This window comes from Ictidomys tridecemlineatus, chromosome 3, assembly GCF_052094955.1.
Source record: "Ictidomys tridecemlineatus isolate mIctTri1 chromosome 3, mIctTri1.hap1, whole genome shotgun sequence".
NCBI classification, from domain to species: domain Eukaryota; kingdom Metazoa; phylum Chordata; class Mammalia; order Rodentia; family Sciuridae; genus Ictidomys; species Ictidomys tridecemlineatus.
Window position 1 is genome coordinate 211,041,335 of NC_135479.1, and position 27,457 is coordinate 211,068,791.

The following is a 27,457-nucleotide window of genomic DNA, read 5'->3' on the forward strand; positions in this document are numbered from 1 at the left end:
TGAACTCAAAATGGATTAAAGATTTAAATATAAGGCATGAAACTACTAGGAAGAAACACAGGGGTTAACAGTTCAGGACACTGGAATGGGCAAAGACATCTAGGAGATAACTCCAAAAGCGCAGGAAACAAATGTACAAATAGACAAACACAATTAGAAATAATAAAGCTTCTGCACAGCAAAGGAAACAAATCAAGGGAGCAATGAGAACCTGCAGAAGAGATGAAAATATTTGCCAAATGTCCATTTGTCATAAGGTAATAATCAGAATACCTAAGAAACTCAACAGCAGTAAGACAGGAAATAAACCTAAACAGATATTTCTCAAAAGATGACAAATGGTCAATATGTATACAAAAAAATGTTCAGTTATCAACTACGAATCAGGGAATATGAACCAAAACTGTAATATCATCTCATCCCAATAAAAATAGCTATTATAAAAAAACAAAAGATAATGAGTACTTGCCAACATGGAGAAAAGGAAATTCTTACACACTGTTGGTGGAAATGTACATAAGCAGTCAAATGATCTCAGAATTCTACTGGATACAAATTCCAAACAAGAAGAATCAAGTGAAGAGAGACCTGCACGTCTATGTTTCTCATCATACTATTTATTCAACAGTAGCCAAGAAACAGAAACAACCTATGTTCAACAATGCTGGGTGGATTTTTGAAAAAGTAATATAGATTCCAATGGAATAATATCCAGTTATAAAAATGGATGAAATCCTGTCATTTGCAAAGGTTATATATAGAACTGGAGGACATTAAGTGAAATAAGCCAGGTACAATGAGACATACTACATGATAAAACTCTTCTGTGGAAACTAAAAGGGATATCTCATAGTAGTTCAGAGTAGAGCAGTGGTTACCAGAAGCAGAAGAAAAGGGGAAAAGGTTGACAAATGGATACCAACTTAGGTAGACAGGAGAAGTAAGTTCTGGTGATGTACTACACAGTAGCTAGACAGCTAGAAGAAAGCATTTTGAATGTTCACACCAGAAAGAAATAATAAATGTTTGAGGAGACAGATATGTTTACCCTGATTTCAATGTTATTCACTGTATGTATGTATGTATTGAAATACCACTGGTACCTCATTAATGTAATTTTATTCTTTTTTTTTTCTAATGGGGAAAAATGAAATATTAGATGTGATTGTTATACCAAACAAAGTATTAAGCACAGTGGATTCTCTTTTGCAGCAGTTACATTCCATGAAGCGCCTTATACTGGAATGGAAGGAACACTAGATCAGAGTTCCAAAGGCAAGCCCATGTTAGACTCCCAGGAAACTCTTGTCACCAAACTGTAGTGAACTACAGAACATAGCACCACTTTTTTATGTGTTTGTATTTAAAGGCAGATCTTCAAAACACACACACACACACACACACACACACACACACACAGAGTACTGTAGTGAACTACTGAACACAGTACCACTTTATGTATTTATATTTAAAGGCATATCTTACACATACCACACACACACACACACACACACACACACACACACACACACACACGATTGATTCCTCAACACTGAACTCACATGGAACAACACTAAAACTCACATCATCAGAATGACACGGGGCTAATACATATGTTTGCCCTATGTTACACCATAGTCTTCCTGCACTAGGAACACCTGCCATCACTTAAACATCATGCTCAGGGGACCTTATAAATAGCAAAATCAAGGGCTGGGGATGTGGCTCAAGCAGTGGCGCGCTCGTCTTGCACTGGGTTCGATCCTCAGCACCACATAAAAATGAAATAAAGATTGTGTCCACCGAAAACTAAAAAATAAATATTTAAAAAAAATAATAATAAATAAATAGCAAAATCATTGCCCCATCTCCCGAAATAATTATAAAACACGAGAAACATGTGGCAGTAAACACACCATGACACGGATTTTTGCTTGTAGCACAAGAACTGAAACAAGATGGCAGAGGATTACCTTGTTCAACCTCATCCAGGAATATGTTATATTCATCAGGCAATTCAAATTTTTTGCCACTCTTAACACATCCAGGAATGACTAAAGAGCTCCATGAATATTGATTTTAGAGTTCTAAATAACATAGCAAGTATGTTATTTGCAAATACCAAGTCCATGAATAATGAGGACTGATGTAGTGAAATGGACTTAACCCTCCATATGCATTTAAAAGCCAAATGTATAGGAATAGGACTGCTATGATGAGTAAAACTGTGAGAACAGCCATCTTCATAAAATAGTTTTTTGCATATCAAACTACATGAACATATTTTTTAAATGCCCATAACGCTGCTCCACAGATAATCACTAACATTCTGATGTTTTTTCTTTTTTCTTTTTTTTAAAGAGAGAGTGAGAGTGAGAGAGAGAGAGAGAGAGAGAGAGAGAGAGAGAGAGAGAGAGAGAGAGAGAGAGAGAGAGAGAGAGAGAGAGAGAGAATTTTTAATATTTATTTTTTAGTTCTCGGCGGACACAACATCTTTGTTTGTATGTGGTGCTGAGGATCCAACCCGGGTCGCACGCATGCCAGACGAGCGCGCTACCGCTAGAGCCACATCCCCAACCCTGATGTTTTTTCTTTTCGTTACAAATGTAATCAACTATGAAATCTTACTTAAATTACCACAAAACTTCACTTAACATTACGATTCTCCTCTTAATCCTTTGTGAAAATTCAAATACCTTACAAACTTTGATTGCAAGAAGTTGATGTGCAAACGCACCATGGCTTGCTTCAATCAAATGACTTGCTATGGTAGCGTAGATTTTTTTTTCCCCAATTTTTTATTTTTATAAACAATGAAATGGAACATTCTTCATAAATTTATAAATCTTTCTGCTTATTTTCTAAATTACGAGAAGGAAAACCACTAATTTAACAGGTCTTAGAATCTTTCAGCTTCAATTTCTACTGCCAAAATACTCTCTGGAAGACCCAGGTCATCCCATACACTCTATCAGCAATTTAAATACATTATCAAATCAAAATCTTTGCAACTTGCTGAAATAAAGCATTTTTTTATTAAAATAAGAAAAAATTACATAACTAAGTATTGAAAAGGTGAAAGCTATTTCCTTATTTATGCATGAAGTTAAAATTTCCAATTTTTATTTCTTCCCTTGAAACTTGCATTTCTTCTTTCTAAAACCTGTTAAGGGGGCTGGGGATATGGCTCAAGCGGTAGCGCGCTCGCCTGACATGCGTGAGGCCCGGGTTCGAGCCTCAGCACTACATACCAACAAAGATGTTGTGTCCGCCGAGAACTAAAAAAAATAAATATTAAAAATTCTCTCTCTCTCTTTAAAAAAAATAAATAAATAAAAATAAAACCTGTTAAGTACAAGTATTTTTAATATAAATAATGCCACACACTGCCTTTCTGAGAGATTCTACATTATTGTATTTAACGTTTGTACACTGTAACTTTTTTAAAATTCTTTGTTGTTGTTATAAAGGACCTCTCTATTTTTTTATTTTATTTCGTGCTGAGAATTGAACCCAGTGTCTCATACATGTGAGGCAGGACCTTTCAGCCCGACCCTGCACTTCAACTTTTTTAAAGTGAGGGGAGGGGGACCACTAAGCTACAACCCCAGGCCTTTTTATTTTGAGACAATCTAAGTTACCCTGGCTGGCAGCAGTGAATCCTCCTTCCTCGACCTCCCTGGAAGCTGAGATCACGGGTGTGCACAACCGAGCCCAATTCCCTGGGTCTTAAGACTTGGCAGGCAAGAGCAGATGAGCAGAAAAGCTTTAAAGGAGAGAGAAGTATGCTTCCAATAGGTTTTTAAGTAGATTTACAAAAATTTAACTGTGTGTTAAGTTAGCAATTTAATAATACCATCAACTTACCCTTAGATCCATTTTTCTCCATGGCTCCTTATTAGGATTAAGTTCATAGATGTTATTTCTTCTGACAGCTTCAATATAAGCTTCATGACCCTGTCGAAAATAGATTACCTACAAAAGAGAAATATACATTTAAAAATTAGCAGAGAGCTAAAGAGCAATAGAAATTTTATGTTCTGTATTCACATTTTTAAATTTTATTATTCTCACCTCATCACCCATCTGAGGAACGAAGGGAGACTTTCGAAGTGTGGTGTCAGTTATCCAAACTGGAGGATGAAATTCATATAAGTGTTCCATGCTTACAAGCTCTGTTGGAGTCATCCTCCGCAAATTCTACCAAGGGGAAGAGAACAAAGCATGGTGGAAAAGAAGGGGAGAACATGCATTGAGAAACCAAAGAAGCTTCACCATTCAGAATTACTGCTTAGCATCACCATCTAATGATTACTTTTGGAGGGCGAGGAAAGGTGCTAGGGATCAAATCCAGGGGCACTTAACCACTGAGCCACATCAGTGGATGTGAATCCAGCCTTTTTATATTTTATTTTGAGACAAGAGTGATTTCACTAAGTTGCTTAGGGCCTCACTACCTTCCTGAGGCTGGCTTTGAACTTGCAATCCTCCTGCCTCAAATTCCCAAACTCCCCAGCTGCTGAGGTTACAAGCATGCACCATAATGCCCAGCCCAATTACAGCACTAGTACTTGCCTCATCAACCTAAACACAAGAGTGTTATCACTTCTAAAAGCATTAAAGACCTACCTATTTTTTTTTCCCTAAAATCACCTCCTGAATTTCTTTCAGTTTTTAGAAAGGCATAAAAATCAAGTCTACTTCTCAGAACTGTAGAGATGGAGAAGTATTAATAACTAAAGCAACTTTTCCCAAAATAAGTTTACTTTTATCTTTTACTCCTCCTGGCCCCTAACACTCTTACTAAATAAGGGCTAGTAAGTAGCTAAATTGTAGAGTGTCTGCCTCACATCCACAATGTCCTGGATTCTATGCCCCACATTGCAAAAAGAGATGAAAGATAGAAAAGCTTCAATTTCTCAAAGATTTTTGGTTACTACATAAGGACAAAACCACCCTGTATAAAATAGAGTTGGTGGGGTTGTGGCTCAGTGGTAGAGCACTTGCCTAGCATGTGTGAGGCACTGTGTTTGATTCTCAACACTGCATATAAATAAATGAATAAAATAAAGGTGCATCAACAACTAAAAATATATTTTAAGGGGGGGGGGATTGGGGTTGTGGCTCAGCAGTAGATGCTCACCTAGCACAGGCAAGGCCCTGGGTTCAATCCCCAGAACCACATAAAAATAAATAAGTAAAATAAAGATACTGTGTCCAAATATAACTAAAAAATTTAAGAAAAAAACATAGATGTTACTTTTAAATACATTTTTCTTACTTTTTTTTTTTTAACTTGTTGACGGACCTTTATTTTATTTTATTTATATGCAGAGCTGATAATCAAACTCAGTGCCTCTCAGACGCTGGGTATCTGCTCTACCACTGAGCCATGACCCCAGCCCCCTTCTTACCTCTTTTTTAGGTTTGCTTTCCTTCTTTCTCTTCCGTCTTCTTTTTGGAGGAGATAAATTCTCAGCAGATATTTCATCCTCAGAACTACTACAAAATCGGGTAATTCGTCGACGGCATGATGTTCGCAAAGGAGGTTGCAAGTTGATTCCTGCATCAGCTGTCCAATCAGAGTATCTAGATGAAGAGTCACTGGCAGAAGAGAATGTTAAGTTGCATAGACCAGAATCTAAAAACTAACAGCAAGGTATCACTAAAGGGAAAAGAGAGCAGGTAAAGAGGAAAGGAAGACCTCATAAGATTTAACTGAACATCCTGCCCATAAGACAAAGAAAGAATGAAATGGATAAAGGTCATGACAAAGAAACCTTCACTGACACTGGAAACTAGAAAAAGGAATGTAAGCCTGAGGGTTTTTAAGGTTTTGGGGGGATTTTTTGTTTTGTTTTGTTTAAGTATACTATAGATGACAACTAATGGAAGGCAACTTCTGTTACCAACAAATGCCTTCCAGGAAAAAAGAGGAGAGAAAAAGGTAAAATGGGAAGAGTAAAGATTGTACAAAAACCTATGAGCTGGGTGCAATAACACACATCTGGAATCTCAGTGACTCAAGAGGCTGAGGCAGGAGAAACACAAGTTTGAGGTCACCCTCAGCAACTTAGCAAGGCCTTAGGCAACTTAGGGAAACCCTGTCTTGAAATGAAAAATAAAAAGGGCTGGGGATATGGCTCAGGGGTTAATTTTCCCTGGTTCAAACTCTAGTACAAAAACAAACAACAACCATAAAAAAAACTTAAGAGAAGCCCCAGCCCAATGCTGGAGGAGGCTGAGGCATGAGGTACAGGCTAGTAATTTTAACTGGCATCAGAAGCTATTAAAGGATACACTGAGAAACCCAGGAATTCATAGCCTCATCAGATGAAAGGCTTTAAGTGGTTAGTTTCTTGCCAAGTGTGGAACTCTCACTGACATGACAGAAACCCAAGAAAGGAGTTAATAATCTTAACCACACCTTAGAAGACAAACCAAATCAAAGAGGAATTAGAAATACAAAAACTAGCCCTTGGCTCACAATTAGCTTCACCAAATACAGAAAAGAATAACATCTCCCCTGGACCATCATTTGGCCCCACTTCAACCACGCACCATTCAATCTATAAAACACACACTCAAAAGCACATTTCTCAAAGTTGTATAAACTAATTGTTTATAAAAATTTTAAGAGCATCTGCTTTATAGAACAAATCAAGTAAAATTGGAATAAAAGAATGAATAAAGACAAACAGAACAGTGGTTGGCAGTGGGATAATGTGAAGTACTGCAGTTCATAGGGAGTTTTCAGTGCTTCAAGATTACAGGATTCTGGAGATTAGTTGCACAACAGAGTGAAAGTCAACATTACTGGGGCTGGGGTTGTGGCTCAGCAGTAGAGTGCTTGCCTAGCACATGCAAGGCCCTGGGTATGATCCTCAGTACCACATAAAAATAAATAAAATAAAGGTATTGTGTCCAACTGCAACTAAAAAATAAATATTAAATAAAAGAATTTTAAAAGAAGTTAACATTACTGAACTGCATATTTAGTATGGTTGGATTTTGTTTGTTTTGGTGGAGACTGAACCCAGGACTCCACATATACTAAAGAGCCCCATCCCAACCCAAGATAGTATCTTCATGTTCTGTATATTTCATCAACATTAAAAGAAAAAATTTAAAAAGCAAATAATATTTATGTTTTAAAACACTGCTCCAGGCCAGATGTGGTATGACATACCTATAATCCCAGCAGCTAGGGAGGCTAAGGCAGGAAGATCCCAAATTCAAAGGCAGCCTCAGCAACTTAGCGAGACCCTAAGCAACTGAGCAAGACCCTCTCTCTAAATAAAATATTTAAAAAGGGCTGGGAATGTGACTCAATGGTTAAGTGCCCTTGCATTCAATCCCCAGTACAAAAAAAAAAAAAAAAAACATCATAATCTAAAACACTGTTCCAGCTCCTAACCACAGTGGAGTAAAGTAAGCCAAGAGGGAGAGAGTATAAGACTATGGTTTGGACCAAGGAAATATCAATGAAAAGAGATAACAAAAGTCTTTAGTCTGAGTCATATTTTGGTGGGAGAATTTTCTAGACGTGGTTTTGGTTAGGTTGTATAGAGAGAAGAAGAGAGGAGGACTTCTTTTTTTTTTTTTTTTTTTTTGAATAATGTCCAGATTTTTGCTTTGATCAGCTAACAAGAAGAGCGTGACATTTACCAAGATAAGAAATCAAGGTTGACAATCTAGACCTACAAAATTTGAATCCCCAAATTAAATAAAACATAACATATACATTAATTAAAAAAATACTAATAATTTTACCACATATAAACTGCTGGGCCAAATGCTACTGTCAGTTAAACATGCTCAGAATATTTCTATAGCTATGAAAAGCTAAACGTTAATCTGTTCCACAGTTGTTAACTATTGCTCCTTGAATGTCTTCAAATTACCTTACGTCCAAGACTATGACTAATATGCTTCAAAGATCAAAATAATTAAGAACAATACCTTGAACTTTCAGTATAGCTTTCACTTTTTCTATCACTCTTCCATTCATCTTCTTCTGACGAATAAGAACCTTCACTTTGATCACAGGAAGTCTCCTAATTTGAGAGGAGAGGGAAAAAAGTCTTAATCCCTTTAAGTTAAATGACACATATTTTAAAAAAACTGAACTGTCATTAGAACGATTAAATCGTTTAGTGACTATAACAACTGGTTTTAAAAGAAAAATTTAAAAATTTAAAAACTTTTTTACTGCATCCTGATGCTTATCAAGGCATACACAAAAAGAATATTTAGGAGATTGAACACTGCCGCCATCAGGAAAGGTGGTGGTATAAGGCCAGCCTGGGGAAAGTCGGCAGTTCATGAGATGTCTCAGGGATCTGGCTTCAGCTCTGCTCGAAAGTGAGCAGTGGCATCTGACTGCTACGCTCTTTTTGATCCCGAGATGTGTGACAGCATCATTTCATATAGTTATTCACCACCATGGTAATGTGCATTAGATCTTTTGCCCATTTTAAAATTGAGTTGTTTCCTTACTGATACAATTTTAACAATACTCTGTATAATTTGCAATACAAGTCTTTTATAAGATTTGAGTTTTGCAAATATTTTCAACTGTGGTTTGTCTTTTCATTCTCTAGCAGTTATCTTTCCCAGAACAGTTTTTAATTTCAATGGAACCCAAATTATCCAAGAATATCTAGATTTTATTTTATCTTCTAGAAAGAAGCCTTGTAGCCTCACATTTTACATTTATACTAAATTTATGATCCAACCTGTGTTAATATTTGTGAAAAGTCAGTGCATACACTCACTTTTCAGTTATTCCAACACCACTCACTGGAGACTATGCTTTGTAGAGAGTTGTCTCTGCACCTTTGCCAGAGATCAGCTACCTGTATTTGAGTTGACTTATTTCTGGACTCTTTACATTGTTTCAATTATCTATTTGTCTATTCTTCCACCAATAACCATGGTTATTGGTGTAGTTTCACAGTAACTCTTGATGGGAGTCAGTACACCAGTCCTTTAATTTGTTCTTTAGTGTCAGTTATCCTAAGTCTTTTCATGGCTCCACATAAACTTGAAAAATCAGATAGTTCGGCACATTGTGGAGGTTTTGCCTATCTCTAGGTGGTGTGTTCCACCTGGACAGCTGCAACCAGCAGTGAGGCCTCCCCATTTGCCCTGGCATCCCGGGTGACTGTAAAGTGCTAATCAGTTATTTCTGAATATAACTGAAACAGAAAATAGGAAGATGGCAGCAAATCCTTCAGGATAAGCATTGCCCTACCCAGATCTGCTCTTAATAATGACTTCTGGGATCGTGCAGAGCAGCAGCATATTACAGCCCAGCAGAAGACAGCTTTGCAACATGCTCATGCACATTAATCTAGATAATGAAGAAAACATCTGTGATGAAAATGACTTTGTAATACTAAATACCAAAGCTACTCTCATTCAATGCTGTGCACACTGTGACAACCAGAATTTTGGGGAACTTAACATTTTTTTTTTCTTCTAGAAAACAAAGGGATATATTAAGTGAAAGCAAAAGGAGAGGGGAAAGTAGGATGATGAGAGCTTTAGAAACTGTTGTCTGAAAATCTGATTATGCTGCATGTGACTACCTTTTTGTAATACATTTGATTTTTAGCTCTAAATAGGACTCTGAATTGGATAGTCATGTAAAATCAGCCCCTAACCACTACAGTGTTATGTCCACAATAGCCTTACAAGAACCATTTGTAGTATTTAACTTTTAAAAAAAATAAGGGTGCTACTGAAAAATGTTAATGCATAGGATTAAATAAGTTAGGTTTATATTTGTCATCCACAGGACTAATGTTGTATATAGCTTTCAAATTTACAGTCAACGTATCATCCAGAAATACTGTGTAAATGCATAACTCTTCTTGTATTATTTTAAAAGAAAATAAAGATAAAACTATATTTACCAATCAGTCTTAAAACCTCTTTTATAAATATATACCATTATAAATGATGCTACTCATTATAAAGAATGTAGTGGCTTAAACATTTATTTGTATATATTCTTATCTCGTGTTACTACATAAATGGTATGCCTGTGTGGTTTCATTGTTCATTTTTTACCTAATTAAGAAGTAAAAAATAAAAGAAAAAAATCAACTGTCAATATTCACAAAAATAACTTTTGGGGATTTTGACTGGGATTCTACTGAATCCATTACATGATGCTAGAGAAAACTAACATCTTCACAAGAATGTGAGTCAACAGGAACTCACTCACAAGCGATGGAAATGTAAAACAGTACAACTACTTTGGAAAACAACTTGGTAATTTTTTACAAAGCTAAACAGAGTCTTATCACATGATCCAGCAATCACACTCCTTGGAATACCCAAATGAGCTGAAAGATTATGTCCACATAAAAATCTGCACATGGGCCAGGCGCAGTGGCTCACATCTGTAATCCCAGAGGCTTGGGAGGCTGAGGCAGAGGGTCTCGAGTTCAAAGCCAGCCACCAGCCTCAGCAACTTAGAAAAGCCCTGAGCAACTCAGAGACCCCCTGTCTCTAAATAAAATATCTAAAAAGGGGCTAGGGCGCTGGGATTGTGGCTCGGTGGAAGAGTGTTCGCTTAGCATGCTTGAGGCACTGAGTTCGATCCTCAGCACCACATAAAAATAAAATAAAGATATTGTGTCCACCTAAAGCTAAAAAAAACAAATATTTTTAAAAAGTGGGGAGAGGGATAGGGAAGTGGCTCAGTAGTTAAGCATCCCTGGGTTCAATCCCCAGTCCCCCTGCCAAAAAAAAAAAAACCTGCACATAGATTTTTACCAACTTTATTCATAATTGACAAAACCTGGAAGCAACCAAGTATATACTTCAAGAAGTGAATAAAAAAGCTGTTACATCCAGGCAATAGCATATTAATTATATTTTGTTAAAAAGTAAACAGCTATCAAGCCATGAAAAGATCTACAGAACACTTTTAAGTGCACACTGATAAATGAAAGAAGTTAATCTTGGCAAAGGCTACATGCATTATGACTCCAATCACATGATATTCTGAAAAAAAAGCAACTCTATAGAGCCTTAAAAAAAAATCTTGTTCTGAAAGAGTAACTGCTCAAAGAATAATGGAAAATGTTTTTTTTTTTTTTTTAAAAAAAAAAGCTCGATGAGAATCTCCACTGACCAAAGATAACTTCATCACAAAAAGTACAAAAAGTAGTGGACAAGAGCAACCCAATGATCCAATATGAGCCCTAAGACATTAAATAATTAATGCCAGAAAGACAGAAGTTCTTCCATGTAGTAGAATGCCAACTAGTAAATGTTAAAGGAACTGTGGGTGGAAAAAATTTACCATTTACAGGTATCATAGCAACAAATTCAAACTAGAATCACCAATGGCCGCCAAACCTGAGCCCACGCTGAAAATTACAAGACAATTCCTTAATTAAAAAGGAGAAAAAAAGTAATTTTACGATAGCTAAACCTAGCAGACACTACCTTAACCCAAGTGGTCAATAATGGGATAAAACAAATCGCACAACATCTGATGCCAGGTGCTGAGAAGAATACATGGCCACCTGTGGCACTACTGCAAAAAATGCGCATTCATAAAAACTACTGGTCAGAAATGTAAGCATTAAGACAAAAACTGAGAAACTATACTAGGGTGAAGGCAACTGAACAGATGAACTGACTACTAACACATGGCTTTTGGTTTTCTTTTGTTATCAAGATTATAGGTACCAGGCTGGGGTTGTGGCTCATGGTATAGCACTTGCCTAGTTTGTGCGAGGCCCTGGGTTTGATCCTCAGCACCCACATAAAAATAGATAAAAATAAGGATACTGTGTTCAACTAAAAAACGAATGTTGGGCTAGGGATGTGGCTAAAGTGGTAGCGCACTCGCCTGGCATGCGCAGAGCGCTGGATTCGATTCTCAGCACCACATAAAAATAAAGATGTTGTGTCCACCGAGAACTAAAAAATAATTATTAAAAAATTCTCTTTAAAAAAAATAATAATGTTTAAAAAAAAAAAAAGATTCAGGTACCAATAGCAAAATGTGACAAACAGCTGTAGAACTGATGCTAACAGTAATGTATTAACATTTCCTGATTTGGATAATTATATCAAGGAAAATGTTAAACAATATCCTTATTTGGAAAAACACAAGGAAATATGCAGGTGTGGAAAAGCACATGACAATTCACTGTCAAAATGATTAGGGGAAGGCTGTGGCTCAGTGGCAGAGTGCTCACCTAGCATGTGTGAAGCAGTGGGTTCAGCTCCCAGCACCACATATTAATTAATACTTAACTAAAGGTCCATCAACAACTAAAAAAAAATATTAGGGGACAAGGGAAGAATGGAGGAACGTTGGATTAGGCAGATGGGGGAGGACGTATGGAGATAGGAAAGATTGTGGAATGAGATGGACATTGTTACCCTATATATGTACATGTATGATTGAACAAATGCTATGATTCTGCATTGTATACAACCAGAGAAACGAAAAAGTTGTGCTTCATTTGTGTACAGTAAGTTGAAGTGCATTCTGTTGTCATGTATAACTAATTAGAACAAATAAAAAATGGTTAGGGGGAAAATTCATATAAATACAAGAATGACATCTTTAAGGGTAAAGAAATAGAGAAACTTTCTTAGAACTTTCCTTAAATCTGAAAATGTGTTTACAATGAGAAGTTTAATTTCCCCAAATCCTCAAATAAACTGATGCTACAGGAAGGCAGGGCCATGTTCTAAGTTCACAGTGGCCTTGCATGTTTCTTTTCTTCTGGGGATTGAGCCCAGGGGTGTTCTACCACTACACTGCATCCTCAGTCCTTTCTAATTTCTTGAGAGAGGACAGATGTCACTACTTTGCAGAGGCTGCCCTGGAACTTTCGATGTTCCTGCCTCAGCCTTCTAAGATACTGGGATGTCAGGTATGGCACCACTGCCCCCCCCCCATGGTGTATTTTTACATCAGTGTGGGAAAATTAAAGAAATCTCATACCTATACCTGTTTCCCCATTTGTAAAAAAAAAAAAAAAAAACCAAACTGTTGGAGTACCTTAATTCCTACTTGCTGGAAGGATGAAATTATACATTATTTATAATACTTAGAACAGTGTGACTAGCATAATAAAATGCATTAATGTTTGTTCCCTTTCTGTAGCCACTGTCATAGTTAAACCCAATAATAATGGTAATTCTTGTACTTCCATGCCAACCCCGACAATCATACTGTACCACACAAGCCTCTCTAGAGGCTTACATACAGGCTTCTACGTAGGAGTCCCATGCTTCCCAAAGGTAACCTCCCACAACATCCACCATGTCATACAAACTCTTGAAACCTGAGTGGAAATGCTAGAACACAGATGACAGTAAAACAGTTGTTTCCAATACATGTGCTCTACTCACAAGGGTACGACCCGACCCGTCTCCTACCAATCCGAAACTGTATAAGTCCTCATTTGAAACAATGGGAATAATCTGGTGATTCAATTCCATGTATCATACCTTATACTTAGTTTTAGAACTAGTGTACATGCAGAGAAAGGGGAAAAAAATCATCCAACATAAAGACAGCAGAAAATAACTAACTAAAAGATTAAAATCACATGTAGCCATGTCACAGAGAGGCAAATCAGACCTCAGAAGAAATAAGGTTATATTAGAAATAATCGGGCCATGGACTTATGGTTCCCCCCTAGCACTTCCTGCTTGTGGAAGGCGACATAAGCCCTTGTGGGTTTCCTTCTGCTCATCTGTACAAGGTAAAGCGATGTTAGCCAGCCAGAAAGATAGGCCACAAACATCAGATAAATTTTGGATGAAATAAAATGAAGACGCTTCTGAAAACTATGGTGAATGTTTCATGCACCTATAAAATATTTCACAAGTTTCACCTAAGTTCTCAATAAATGCACAATGTCCCTGGGAGGAAAATAATATTGTCTCCTCTTCAAGATTGTGAAAAGGTTCAGAGATTAAAAAAAAAAAAAAAAAAAAAAAACTCTGATAGCAGATTACAGCATTCTGAGTCAACAAAGACCAGGTTTCTACCCTTAATTTCATGCTTTTTCCAGTAAGCTCTAGTAACCAAATGTCAAGTAGATCAATCAATAAGGCTCACATTATAAAAGCTCTAAAATCAAAGTGTGCCTTAAAAAGAATATAGAAATGAGCAAATTCATAGATATCCTGTGAAAGACCAGAAAGGTGGCAAATAATGACTTGATGGTAGAAGTCAGCCACAGTGTAGAAGGAAGGACAGGAAATTTGTGTCCTGGGGCTTTAGAAAAACACACAGAGAATTTACTCATAACAGGATTAGTTCATGTTAACTGCTCAACTTCAAATCCCAATACAAAATCTACTGCAGAAAATATCTTTGGGTAGGTCTGAAGAAATGCTTTGAGAAGTATACGATTTCACTAACACAGAATACAACTAAGTGTCAGTATTTGCTAGAAGCAACTGGACACAGCAGCCACCTGAGTGCTAGTTTATAGAATACTCAGGGGTCATATGGCTTTCTACAGAACTAAAGAGCAACCCACCATCTGAGCCCTAGGGGCTGAGATAGAAAGTAACAACCTACTATGAGACTGAACTTTCAGATAATGAGCTACTAGCACTCTGACTCCAAGTCTAACTGAGTCTAATTGTCTAATTGTCTCCCCACTGGAGACAATGAAGTAACATATAACATGCACCTCATGCTATTTCAAGGTGCTGGTAAGTGTTATCATAAATTACCCAAAAAATCATTAAGAAATTGTTAAGGGCTGGGGATGTGGCTCAAGCGGTAGCGCGCTCGCCTGGCATGCGTGCGGCCCGGGTTCGATCCTCAGCACCACATACCAACAAAGATGTTGTGTCCGCCGAGAACTAAAAAATAAATATTAAAAACTCTCTCTCTCTCTCTCTCTCTCTCTCTCCCTCCCTCCCTCCCTCCCTCTAAAAAAAAAAAGAAAGAAATTGTTAAAATATGTTCAAAACACTACAATTAAGAAATACTATAAAAAATACATACAATAAAATCATTATAAATGAAATTTTGATGACAAGAGCAGCAAACATCACTGTATATTAGGCACTATTTTAATCCTGGGACATTATGATCTACATTTACCTTCAAAACCCCTCTGAGGAACCTCCTATCACAGGAACAGGCACATAAAGACTAAGAAACTTGTCTAGTTAGTGGAATTTGTATTATATTTAACTCCGAACACATGCATGACTACTATCCTACTGCTTTATAAAAGGAGATCTAAGTGAACAGATGGACCATGTGGAACATCTTATTGCCCAAAATGTTACTGAATCAGAAAACACTAAAGTTAAACACTCTTCCCGAAAAATCGGTTTCCCAAAAAAAATAAAAAATAAAACTGAGGAGCTGGGCACAGTGGTGCATGCCTGAAATCCCAGCTCAGGAGGCTGAGGTAGGAGGATAAAAGTTCAAAGCCAGCCTCAGCAACTTAGTAAGGTCCTGAGCAACACACCAGGACCCGTCTCTAAATAAAATACAAAATAGGGTTGCGGACATGGCTTAGTGGTTGTTTCTCTGAGTTCAACCCTGGTACCAGATAGATAGATAATTAAAATGAGAGCTGGGGACACAGCTCACTTGGTAGAGTGCTTGCCTTGCATGCACAATGCCCTGGGTTCAATCCCTAGCACCACAAAAAAAAAAAAAAAGGGAGAATTAACAAGTGTAAAGACAGAGAGAACTGGAACTCTCATACATTACTAATGGAAGTATAAAATAGTACAGCCAATTTGGAAAACAGTCTGACAAGTCCTCAAAAAGTTAAAGAGATTTTCCAATGACCCAGCAAATCAGCTCTTAGGTATGCACCCAAGAACTGAAGACATATATGCAAACAGAAACCCATAAATGAATGTTGACAGGCAGCATTGTCAACACAGGAACACAAATGTCCACAAGCTAGTGAATGAATTAAAAAAAATTGTGGCATACATGCATACAACTGAATATTACTGGGTAATAAAGAATAAAATTGAGAGGCTGGGATTGTGGCTCAGCGGTAGATCCTCAGCACCACATAAAAACAAAGGCATTGTGTTGTGTCCATGTATATCTAAAAACTAAATATTAAAAAAAATAAAATAAAATTGATACATGCTACACATGGCTTAATCTTTTTTTTTCCACATGGCTTAATCTTAAAAAACATTACGTTATATGAAAGATGCCAGTCATACTATGAGACACAAAAACTAACTGCACAATTCCACTTATGTGAAATGTCCAAAATAGGCAAATCTACAGACAGGAAGAATGTTAGTAATTACCAAGAATTTGGGAGTAAGACAGGAAGTTAAGTAACTATAAATGGCATATGTTTCATTAAAAGTAATAAAAATGTTTAGAAATTAAGTAATGGTGATAATGCTATAGAATACTGAAACCACTGGATCATACACATATTTCATGTTTTTTAGAAACTTTTAGAAACTTTCAATTAAAAAAAATAATAAAACAAAATTCAAGCCTGGTGTGATGGCATGAGCCCAAAGGTACTTGGGAGAGACAATCAAGGAGAATAAAGAAAACCATCACTGGAAACCAAGAGCTCAAGGCCAGCCTGGGAAGTATAGGAAGACCCCACTGCTTCCTCCCCAACTATCAAACCATGAAATTTCATCTCAATTCCTTAAGGATATTGTATTTTCACATACATCCAGCATAGAGTCAAAGAACTGAGGCAAATACACTTAGGATTATCTTATGTATTTTAAAGTTACTCCACTTACCTGTCTTCCAGAACCTGAAGACTCATTTCCAGAGGATAACTCACACCGGCCAACATTTCTTCTACCATAAGTTGAATATTTACGCCTGCAAGTCCTCTGTCTAGACTGTGATACCAAAACCATTGAATCCAACTGAAACAAAGAAACATACAGAAGAAAATCAACACCTATTTAAATAGGGAAGGGTGTCAGCAAAATGTAATCCTATCAAGTTCCCAAAATTACTTAAGGCAAAAATAAAAGCTTAAAAAGGTACACAATCTTGAATACCAGATTTCCTACATACCATTAACTTAAACTTGGCACTTTTTTTTTTTAACTTTCAAGGGCTTTAGAAGACATGAAGAAAAGCACCTGATATCAGCATTTTTCAAACTATGCTGTAATTCACTGATTTATAATGGGTTAAAGTAACAACTCAAAAGGGAAGTCACTTACACGTATCTCAGAAATTACAAAAACATTTACATGATGCAATAATCAAACTTAAGAAAATGTATCACTATTTGTATACCTAGATACAGACAAATATTTGAAATAATTCTCAAGCACTGGCTATAATTATTTACAGATTTTCAGTTTTTAGAAGAATTGTTGTTAGAGCTTTTCAATTCTGGTGAAAAATGTTAAAATCATATTTCCATCAAAAAAATAATTTTTCAAAATCTGCCAAATAAAACAACTACTATACACAATGGAGTATTACTCAGCTGTGAAGAGGAATGACTTTATGACATTTGCCAGTAAATGGACAGATCTGGAGACTATCATGCTAAATGAAGTAAGCCATTTTCCTCCTCAAAAAAAAAACACAGAGGTTGAATGTTTTCTCTGATACGTGGAACCTAACCCACAACAAGGGGGGCAGGGAATTGAAGTTCAGTGGACTGGAGAAAGGGGAATAAAGGGAGGACAGGAAAAGGAAAGAGTGGAATCAATCCGACTTAACTCTCCTACATACATACATGAATACACCACAGTGAATATCACCATCTTGTACATCCACAACAAATAAATTTTTTAAAAAAATGGGTAAAAGACAGAAAGATCAAGGGAGCAAGAAGTGGGGAGGAGGAAGGAGACGTACTGGGGTCTGAATTAGAACAAGATATATTCCATTCTTGTACAGTTATGTCAAAATAAATTCTGCTGTCATGTATAGTTAAAAAGAACCAATAAAAAATAAACAACTAAAAAAATAAAATAAAATAAATAATAAATAATAAATAAATAAAAATTACCGATTTTAATTTTCAAAAAAGGCATGCCACTTCCCAAATACCAAAGTCAAATATAAAATTACTCAATGAACTATACCACTTCTTGGTATTTACCCTAAAGAATTAAAGTCAGGGGCTGGGGATGTGGCTCAAGCAGTAGCATACTTGCCTGGCATGCACAGGGCGCTGGGTTCGATCCTCAGCATCACATTAAAATAAAACTAAAGATGTTGTGCCCACCGAAAACTAAAAAATAAATATTAAAAAACTGTCTCTCTTTAAAAAAAAAAAAAAGAACTAAAGTCATCATTCGACAGTGATACATGCATGCCCATAATTCACAACAGCCAAACCAAGAAATCAGCCTACAAGACCATCAATGGATGAGTGTTAAAGAAAATGAGGTGTATACACATGGAGTTTTATTCAACATAAAAAAGAATGTCATTTGCAGGAAAATAGATGGAAATTGAGATTATGTTAAGCAATTACCAAACTCAGAAGGTCAAGGGTCGTATGTTTTCTCTAATGTGGAAACTAGAGAGGAAAAAGGAAAAGGAGGATTTGAGTCTAATAAAAACTGAAGGGACATCAGTAAAGGAAAGGGACCAGGGTAGAAAAATGAGGGAGGAAAAAGGAAAATAGTGAAGAAGGATATTAGCCAAATTATATTGTGAGCCAGATGCATGGCGCACACCTACAATCCCAGCAGCTCGGGAGGCTGAGACATAAGGATCACAAGTTCAAAGCCAGCCTCAGCAAAGGTGAGGTGCTAAGCAACTCAGTGAGGCCGTATCTCTAAATAAAATACAAAACAGGGCTGACAGGGCTGAGGGTGTGGCACCATAACTAACTAACTAAATAGATAGATTTTGTGATATCGTGTGCATGTATGAATGTGTAACAACGAAACCCACCATTATATATAACTATCATGACACCAATAAAAAATACAGGAAAAAAATACTCAATGAAAGCACCTATTCCTTGAACTTAAGCACAGATCAATTTTCACACAGGAGCCGTCTGATGGACACTGATCTGTTGTAGAATTTCAATATTAACAGGAACTGCTCTTAAACTGTGTTTTCTTTAATATGTCAGTGCAGACTTTTGTTAAAGCCAAAACTACTAATGAGTTCCATGACTGATAACAGATAAAAACAAGTGAGCCAGAACCTTCACTAACAAAAACAAGAAAATCTGGTGAAACACTTTTTATAGGTGTGTGCCATGCATTTGGCTCACAATATATTTTGGCTAATATCCTTCTTCACTATTTTCCCTTTTCCTCCTTCATTTTTCCACTGGTCCCTTTCCTTTACTGATGTCCCTTCAGTTTTCTTGAAGGCAACCAACCATGAAGGCACCAGCTAACTATAAAAAGGCTATGGAAGTTTATAGACAAGGGGAAAAAAATCTTTTTTCCTATATTCTAGAATTCCACTATAAAAGAGGAAGCTGAAAAGCTTAGCAAGTAAACAACATAACACTGACAGACTAATCCTTAAATTAAGATAGTAAAAATTACACTTCACAGCCTCCTAAATGCAGGGGAATCCCCCAAGCTTAGACTGTTGTCTTAAGGCTATACCTAAGTTTACAGATGACCCACAGCTGCAACAGTAACCCAAGAACGTAAGTCTACTATTGTCTGGATAAGGCAACACAGGCTTGGCAATGGCCCTCGTCTGCCAGAAACAGAAAGACATCCTAGGCTTCAAATCTTCTTTAACACTTAACATTCCATTAAAACACACACACACACACACACACACACACACACACACACACACACACACACACACATACACACACACACACACACACACGATGTCATTGTAAAAATTGAGGAAAATCAACATACAGTGGGAATTGGCCCTACGGGAAGCAAATTATTGAAATAATGACTTTCCAGATATTAAAACAATGAGTACTTTGGCAAAAAAAAACTTCTAAAACAAGAACCAGATGGAAATTCAGAGCTAAAAAATATAGTAACTAAAATTAAGAACTCAAGAGGTTTAACAGTGGATTGTGCACATGTCTATAAGTCAGCATTTAAAAAATAAAAAAGGAATGATGTGTAACTGGAAAGAAGGGAAAGAAAGTCAAGATGAAAACATATGATGCATACACTAGCCAAAGAAAGGTAGCATAGTTATATTGCTATAAAAGATTAAAAGAAAAAACATTAGAGGCAAAGTGATAATTCACAAGGCAGTAGGAAAAGAAAAGCCCTGGTAGGCACCAAATAACATGTCTTGAAATCAAGTAAAGCAAAAAATTTTTTTAATTTTAACAAGCGACAAGTAGCAAGAGAAATATCTACCCACATTTTTTTTGACACATATCTCACTATAGGAAGCAATTCAACGTTTCGAAATCGTGTGTGGCATTAATGAGTAAGATTAAATATATATGATCATGGGGCTGGGATTGTGGCTCAGTGGTAGAGTGCTTGCCTAGACCCTGGGTTCACTCAATCCTCAGCACCATATAAAAGTAAATAAAGGGGGCTGGGGATGTGGCTCAAGCAGTAGCACGCTCGCCTGGCATGCGTGCAGCCCAGGTTCGATCCTCAGCACCACAAACAAAGATGTTGTGTCCGCCAATAACTAAAAATAAATATTAAAATTCTCTCTTTAAAAAAAAAAAAGTAAATAAAGGTATTGTGTCCAACTACAATTAAATACACACAAACACAAATAAAATCCTTATGAACCAACAACTTCAAGGCTTATCTCTCAAAGAAATACATGTACAGGCTAGGGCTGTAGCTCAGTGGTAGAGAACCTGCCTAGCACACGTGAGGCACTGGGTTCAATCCTCAGCATTACGTAAAAATATATTGTGTCCATCTATAAATAAATAAATAAAATACTTTCAGTATACCAAGAGAAAGACATGTACAAAAATATTGATTAGTAGTATTTTTTAAAACAAAGTTTAAGTCTGCATCAATTTCTTTTAATTTTTTTTTAGTTATTGATTTATTTTATTCATTTACTCATATTCGGTGCTCAGTATCAACCCCAGTGCCTCACACACATGGGGCAAGCACTCTACCCCTGAGCCACAACTCATGCCCGAAACTAGTATTATTCCTAACAGAAAAAATATGAAAAACAGCTAAACGTCCTTTCACAATAGACTAAGTACCAAAATAAAAAACAATGAAAACAAAGGATCCACAACTACTCATAATACAAATAAACCCACGAGACTTACTGACTCAAGCGAGATGTAAAAGATTACATATTTTCTAATTCCATTTATATCATTGTTTCCCAATATTCTCACCACAGTATAGAAAAAAATTCAGACTTTTCCTGTTCTATGAATTTTTATTTCACTTTAAAGATAAGTGCTACAAAATTTTAAGTAGAACTCTTAAAGCCTCTTCACTCAACATAGGGTTAAAAATGACAAACTTTTTTTTTCTTTAAATTTTTTTTTAATTGTAGATGGACAAGATATCTTTAATGTAATTTTTACGTAGTGCTGAAGATCAAACCCAGTGCCTTCCACATAGGAGGCAAGCACTCTACCACTGAGCTCTAATCCCAGCCCCTAAAAACTTTTATTAAAAGTTAAAAGCCAGACTGGGGTTGTGGCTCACCGGGAGAGTGCTCGCTTAGCACATGTGAGTCCCTGGGTTCAATCTTCAGCACCACATAAAACAAAATAAATAAGATAAAGGTATTGTGTCCAACTAAAAAATATTTTTTAAAAAAGTTAAAAGCCAGGTGCAATGTTGCACACTTACAATCCCAGTGATTTGAAAGGGTGAGGTAAGAATTGAAAGTTGAAAGCCAGCCTCACCAACTTAGCAAAAATTGGTGTCTCAAAATTAAAATTAAAATTAAAAAGGGCTAGTTTCTAGTACCAGCAAAAGATTTTTTCTAATTTTTTAAATAAAATGAGGAACATTTTTAACTTTATACCCAGATGCTGAATAAATTAGTGGAATTTAGTTAGGTACATAAATTGTTACGTTCAAATTACACATACAAATTAGAAATTTATAAATATCCAACAGCAAAGTAGTGAAGTATTTAAAAATAGTTCAAAAATTTATTTTTCCGGGGCTGGGGATGTGACTCAAGCGGTAGCGCGCCATGCCTGGCATGCGTGCGGCCCGGGTTCGATCCTCAGCACCACATACCAACAAAGATGTTGTGTCCGCCGAGAACTAAAAAAAAAAAATAAATATTAAAAAAAAAAATTCTCTCTCTCTCTCTCCCCTCTCTCACTATCTCTAAAAAAAAAAAAAAAAAATTTATTTTTCCAGGAAAAGCAAAATATTCAAAATATGCCCGGCACAATGGTGCATGCCTATAATCCCAGCAGCCAGGAGGCTGAGACAAGAAGGATCACGAATTAGAAGCCAGCCTCAGCAAAAACAAGGCACTAAGCAACTCAGTGAGACCATGTCTCTAAATTAAATACAAAATTGGGCTGAGGATGCAGCTCAGAGGGTTAGAGCCTCTCAGTTATTCAATCCCTGGTACAAAAAAAGAAAGAAATATATATTTTTTTCAAAATATGAATTTCATAAAAATTACCTTAGTGAACTTGTTAAAAATGCTTGAGCTGGTTCCATTCTAAGTTTTCCAAGGAATCTCCAATCTGCTTTCCAGGTTGTTTGCACCAATTTGCAATTCCACTAGCAATGTATGAGTGCCTTTTTCCCCACCTCCTTTCCAACACTTATTGTGTTCTTAATAAATGCCATTCTGACTGGAGCAAGATGAAATCTTAGTTTTGATTTGCATTTCTCTAATTGCTAGGATATGACTCTACTTTGTGAACAACCAGAGATTTGAACATTTTCTCACATATTTGTTGTTCGATGGTATATCACCATCTGAGAACTGTCTGTTCAGTTCCTTAGCCCATTGATTGGGTTATTTGGGTTTTTTGTTATTGTTGTTGTTGTTTTGGTGTTAAGTTTGAGTTCTTTACAGATCCCAGAGATTAGTACTCTATCTAATGTGTGTGTGGTAAAAATTTGCTCCCATTCTGTAGGCTCTCTCTTCACCTCACTGATTGTTTCTTTTGCTGACAATGTAATGCATTCTGCTATCATGTATATAATTAATTAGAATAAACAGCTTTAAAAAAAAAAGAGAGAAAAGAAAAAAAAATGCTTGAGCTGGGAGTAGTGACACACACCCATAATCCCAAGGAGGCTGAGGCAGGAGGATCCCAAGTTTAAGAATAACCTCAGCAAATGATCAAGACCCTAATGAATTAGCAAGACCGTCTCAAAATAAAACACAGAAAAAAGGGTTGGGATTGTGGCTCAGTAGTTATGCAACCCTGGGTTCAATCAATGTCCTTAACTATAGCCATTATATATTGAGACAGTAAACTTTTTTTTCTCTTTTCAGCATTTCACATAATGAGGAGCTTGGTTGCCTTAAAATTAAACTGCAAGTATATATATGTGTGTGTATGTATGTGTGTGTGTGTATATATATACACACACACACAGATATATTCACATCCACAAACACTTGCTTTTTTGTGTACATGCAGTGCCTTGTGCATGCTAGGGGAATGTGGCACCACTAAGCTACATCCCGCCCCTATTTTTATTTAATTTTCAAAGCGCAGACCATCATGCTCCAACAGGACCCTCAATGGAAATGTACACATAAGCTGCTTCTCACAATGTGACTTTAAGACAGAGCACTCAAAACTCCTCAAATCACAACTACCTTCCACTACAGTTTTTTCATAGTGCTCATGAATGTATTCCTCCCCTTCTCGCCCAGTACTATGTATTGAACTGAGGGTCACTTCATCATTGAGCCACAACCCCAGACTTTCTATTTGATTTTTGAGACAGGGTCTCACTAAGTTGCTGAGGCTGGGTGGCCTCAAAGGTCAAAGCCGACTGACAATCTCAGACATAAACATAGCAGACCTGGGGTTGTAGCTCAGTGGTGGTGAGCCTGCCTCTCACATGTGAAGCACTGGGTTTGATCCTCAACAGCCCATAAAAATAAATAAAGATATTGTTTCCATTTATAACTAAAAAATATTTTTAAAAAAACAGAAATAGTAAACATAATTGGTGACCTAAGGAAGAAAGGACACAGTAGTTGATACAAAAAATTCTTATTATTGTTTGGATCTGAATGTCTCCCAAAGGCTCACGTATTGGTATTGGCTTGGTTCCCAGCTGGGGGTGCTACTGGGAAGGGGTAGAATCTTTTGGAGTTGGGGCCACACTAGAAGAGGTGAGTCACTGGACTAGTGTCTTTGAAGGATACATTTTGTCCCTGGTCCCCTCCGTGGGAACTGGCTACTATGAGGTGAGGGCTTTGGCTTTGCTATGCCATGCCCTTCTGCCATGATGCTGTGTCTCACCACAGGTCCAGAAACAACGGAGCCAAGTGAGTGTAAACTGAAACCTAAAACCATGAGCCAAAAGTAAACTCTGCCACACCATCAGAGAGCTGACTCTCCCAGCGCTCTACGTGTGCGGATGGATCAATCATTCTTGATCACGTAATTCTCTATAATATTTTAGCCCTCTCAGGCACCAGGCAACATTCCTCAGGATTTCAGGCCATTGCTTCCCATAGCTGTGCAATCTGAGTTCCATATTTTAAATCTCAAACAGAAGGCCTTAAGCAAAAAAATTATACTTCAACAGAGAGTTACTAATATTTTTAAATCAAAAAGAAAACTCTAAATTTCAATTTAATTTTTAATGTGCTTATTCCTAAGAACAATGTATTACCTTTTGTGAGAGCTGGAGAGTCTTCTTTTTTCTTCCTATTATATAAAGATTTCTTTCCTCCTCACCTTTCTCTATTCGAAAGTCTTCCAATTTCCTACAAAATTAAAATACCCAGTTATACTAATTATTGAGTTGATATAAAGATCATTTTATTCTAAGAATTCATTCTCATTCTAAGAATCATAATTTTATGTAATCTTTAAGTTTATACAAAAAATTCTAATTTAAAACATGTTAACAATTTAATATGAATATAAATAAAATGTCAGAAGCAGCTAAAAGATTCTATTTTTCATATTTAACACAACAATATCTGTTTTCTGGGCCTGGGTTGTGGCTCAGTGGTGGAACATTCGCCTGGCATGTATGATGAGCTAGGTTGGATCCTCAGCACCACATAGAAATGTATAAATAAAAACCAGGGGTATTGTGTCCATCTACAAATATATTATTTATTTATTTATATATATGTGTATATATATACATATACATACATTATATATAATGTCCAACTACACCTAAAAAATGAATATTTGAAAAAAATAGAGAGGCTGAGGTTATGGCTCAGCAGAACACTCACCTAGCACATGAGAGGCCCTGAGTTCGATCCTCAGCACCACACACTCAAAAAATAAAGGGATTGTGTCCAACTACAACTAAAATAATAAATATCTGAAACATATATGTATACATATGTTTTCTGATAGGCCCTAATGGGACCTGCTCAAACATGATCTCCCATATAAACTCTCAAAGGTCCCCATGATTTTCCAGGATTGCAATTCATTTCTCTAAAGAAAAAAATGAATCCTCCTCCAAACTTATTCAACTAGGTATCTTATAATTTATGGAAAACAAGATATTAGTGTTACTCATTTTTCTGTTCCACTCATACAATATGAGAGATAATTTTACTATGGCCAATTTCAAAATAAGGACCTGCCACCACAAAAAAGATACAAAATGTTTTTTCTTCTCTGTGGAAAGACTAAAGTCCCTTTTCTGCCATTTGCACAATACTCAAAATACACTGATTTTATGTTTCTGTTTAATATTCCAATAGGGAAGTTTCCAGACTGACTCTGGCCATGCTTTCTATATAACAAACTGCAAGAAAAAACGCTTATTTCTACGGAAACTTTTTTCCCCAAGGCACATCTGTGGCCCACACTCAGATTTCAATGCAACATTCATATAATTATAAGAGATTTCTGAATCAGACTCAACCCTTCACAACAATTTTCCAATTTGATCACTTTTATATGTGTTTAAAAAAATATATTGGGCTGGGGATGTGGCTCAAGCGGTAGCGCGCTTGCCTGGCATTTGTGCGGCCCAGGTTCAATCCTCAACACCACATACAAACAAAGATGTTGTGCCCGCCGAAAACCAAAAAATAAATATTAAAAAATTCTCACTCTCTCTTAAAAAAAAAAAATACACACACACACACACACACACACACACATACACACACAATGAGGTTTTTCCCTCCCAGCCAAAATGACACTGCTACTAGTATCTGTATGCTTCCTTTTGTTTTGACAAGAAACAATACTTGTACATATTTTGTTCCTGTATATAATTCATTCTCAGTGAAGCAAAGGAACACTGGAGGCTCTCCTGAGGATCCTTTTCAACTGTGCAAAATTCTATTTTTAATGATGAGGTCAGAAAATGGTATTTCAAAAGATCGTCATATGTGCAATCTGTTCATTGGAATTCATTTAGAATCCATAGTTCATTTAATATAAATAAAATTTCTACTATTGTGAGGTCAAGCAAACCACATGCCTGAACCCTAGGCCCCAAACAGAATTGCCTACTAGAAGCTAATGTGCTCATAGTTCTGCATAGTAGGATCCATTAGTATTTTGACAATACACATAATACTTTTATAGTCAGAAACCAATGTTAATTCTCTTAAACCTTCTCAAATGAAACCCTAATAAAAAATTATGCAAAATTACTAAATTCATAGTACCTACAGATTACACTATAGGGATTGATGCCAACAACACTTATCACTACTAACTTATTTAGTGTTACCTTTATAAAATACCATGTGCTTTTTTAAAAATATTTTTAAAATTGTGAATGGACCTTTATTTTATTTATTAATTTATTTATATGTGGTGCTGAGAATCAAACCCAGTGCCTCACACATGCTAGGCAAGTGCTCTATCACTGAGCCACAACCCCAGCTTCCCCGCCCCCGCTCCCCATGTGCTTTTTTAGAAAACAATGCTAAAAACATGTAAACTCTTCTTTGTAAAAGTTGTACTATGGCAGACAGAAGCTAACTCACAAAATCTATTCTCCTTTTCTTCCTAAGAAAAAGAATCCCAATTTTTTTACCTAGGTTCTTTGCTGCCTTACTTAGAAACTCCATTACTTTATCATGCTGTTAGCTTAGTATGGCCAAATGACAATCTTCTCAATAAGTTATGAGCAGAAATACTTTGTGACTATTTAAATAAGTTTGACTTGAAATGTCCTTTTATTTTTCTGGGCCTTTCCTACTTCTGTCCTAAATCTCAGACTATATCACAGATAGTGATATATGATGGCTACAGCTTCAGCAGTTACCTTGGACTGGAAGTGAACTTAAAAAAATGGAAGCAATGTCCCATAAAGGAGATCAGAATCAGGTGCCCGAGTCCTTGACTACCTAGGGGATTCCACATATGGCCTTAAACTATAGAAATAGTCTTCC

At 36.5% G+C, this 27,457-nt stretch overlaps 1 protein-coding gene across 2 annotated transcripts in view; it reads right to left on the reverse strand.

The window, feature by feature from the left end:
- Positions 1 to 27,457, reverse strand: part of Brwd1 (bromodomain and WD repeat domain containing 1) — a 123,788-nt gene that overhangs the window by 45,864 nt on the left and 50,467 nt on the right. For both annotated transcript variants that reach the window (XM_078044655.1, XM_078044654.1), the window contains exons 20-25: positions 24,742 to 24,835; positions 16,765 to 16,896; positions 7,963 to 8,057; positions 5,415 to 5,604; positions 4,075 to 4,200; positions 3,868 to 3,975 (exon numbers count right to left, since the gene is read on the reverse strand). In XM_078044655.1, the coding sequence (XP_077900781.1) occupies positions 3,868 to 3,975; positions 4,075 to 4,200; positions 5,415 to 5,604; positions 7,963 to 8,057; positions 16,765 to 16,896; positions 24,742 to 24,835 (745 nt within the window). The remainder of the gene's footprint in view (positions 1 to 3,867; positions 3,976 to 4,074; positions 4,201 to 5,414; positions 5,605 to 7,962; positions 8,058 to 16,764; positions 16,897 to 24,741; positions 24,836 to 27,457) is intronic.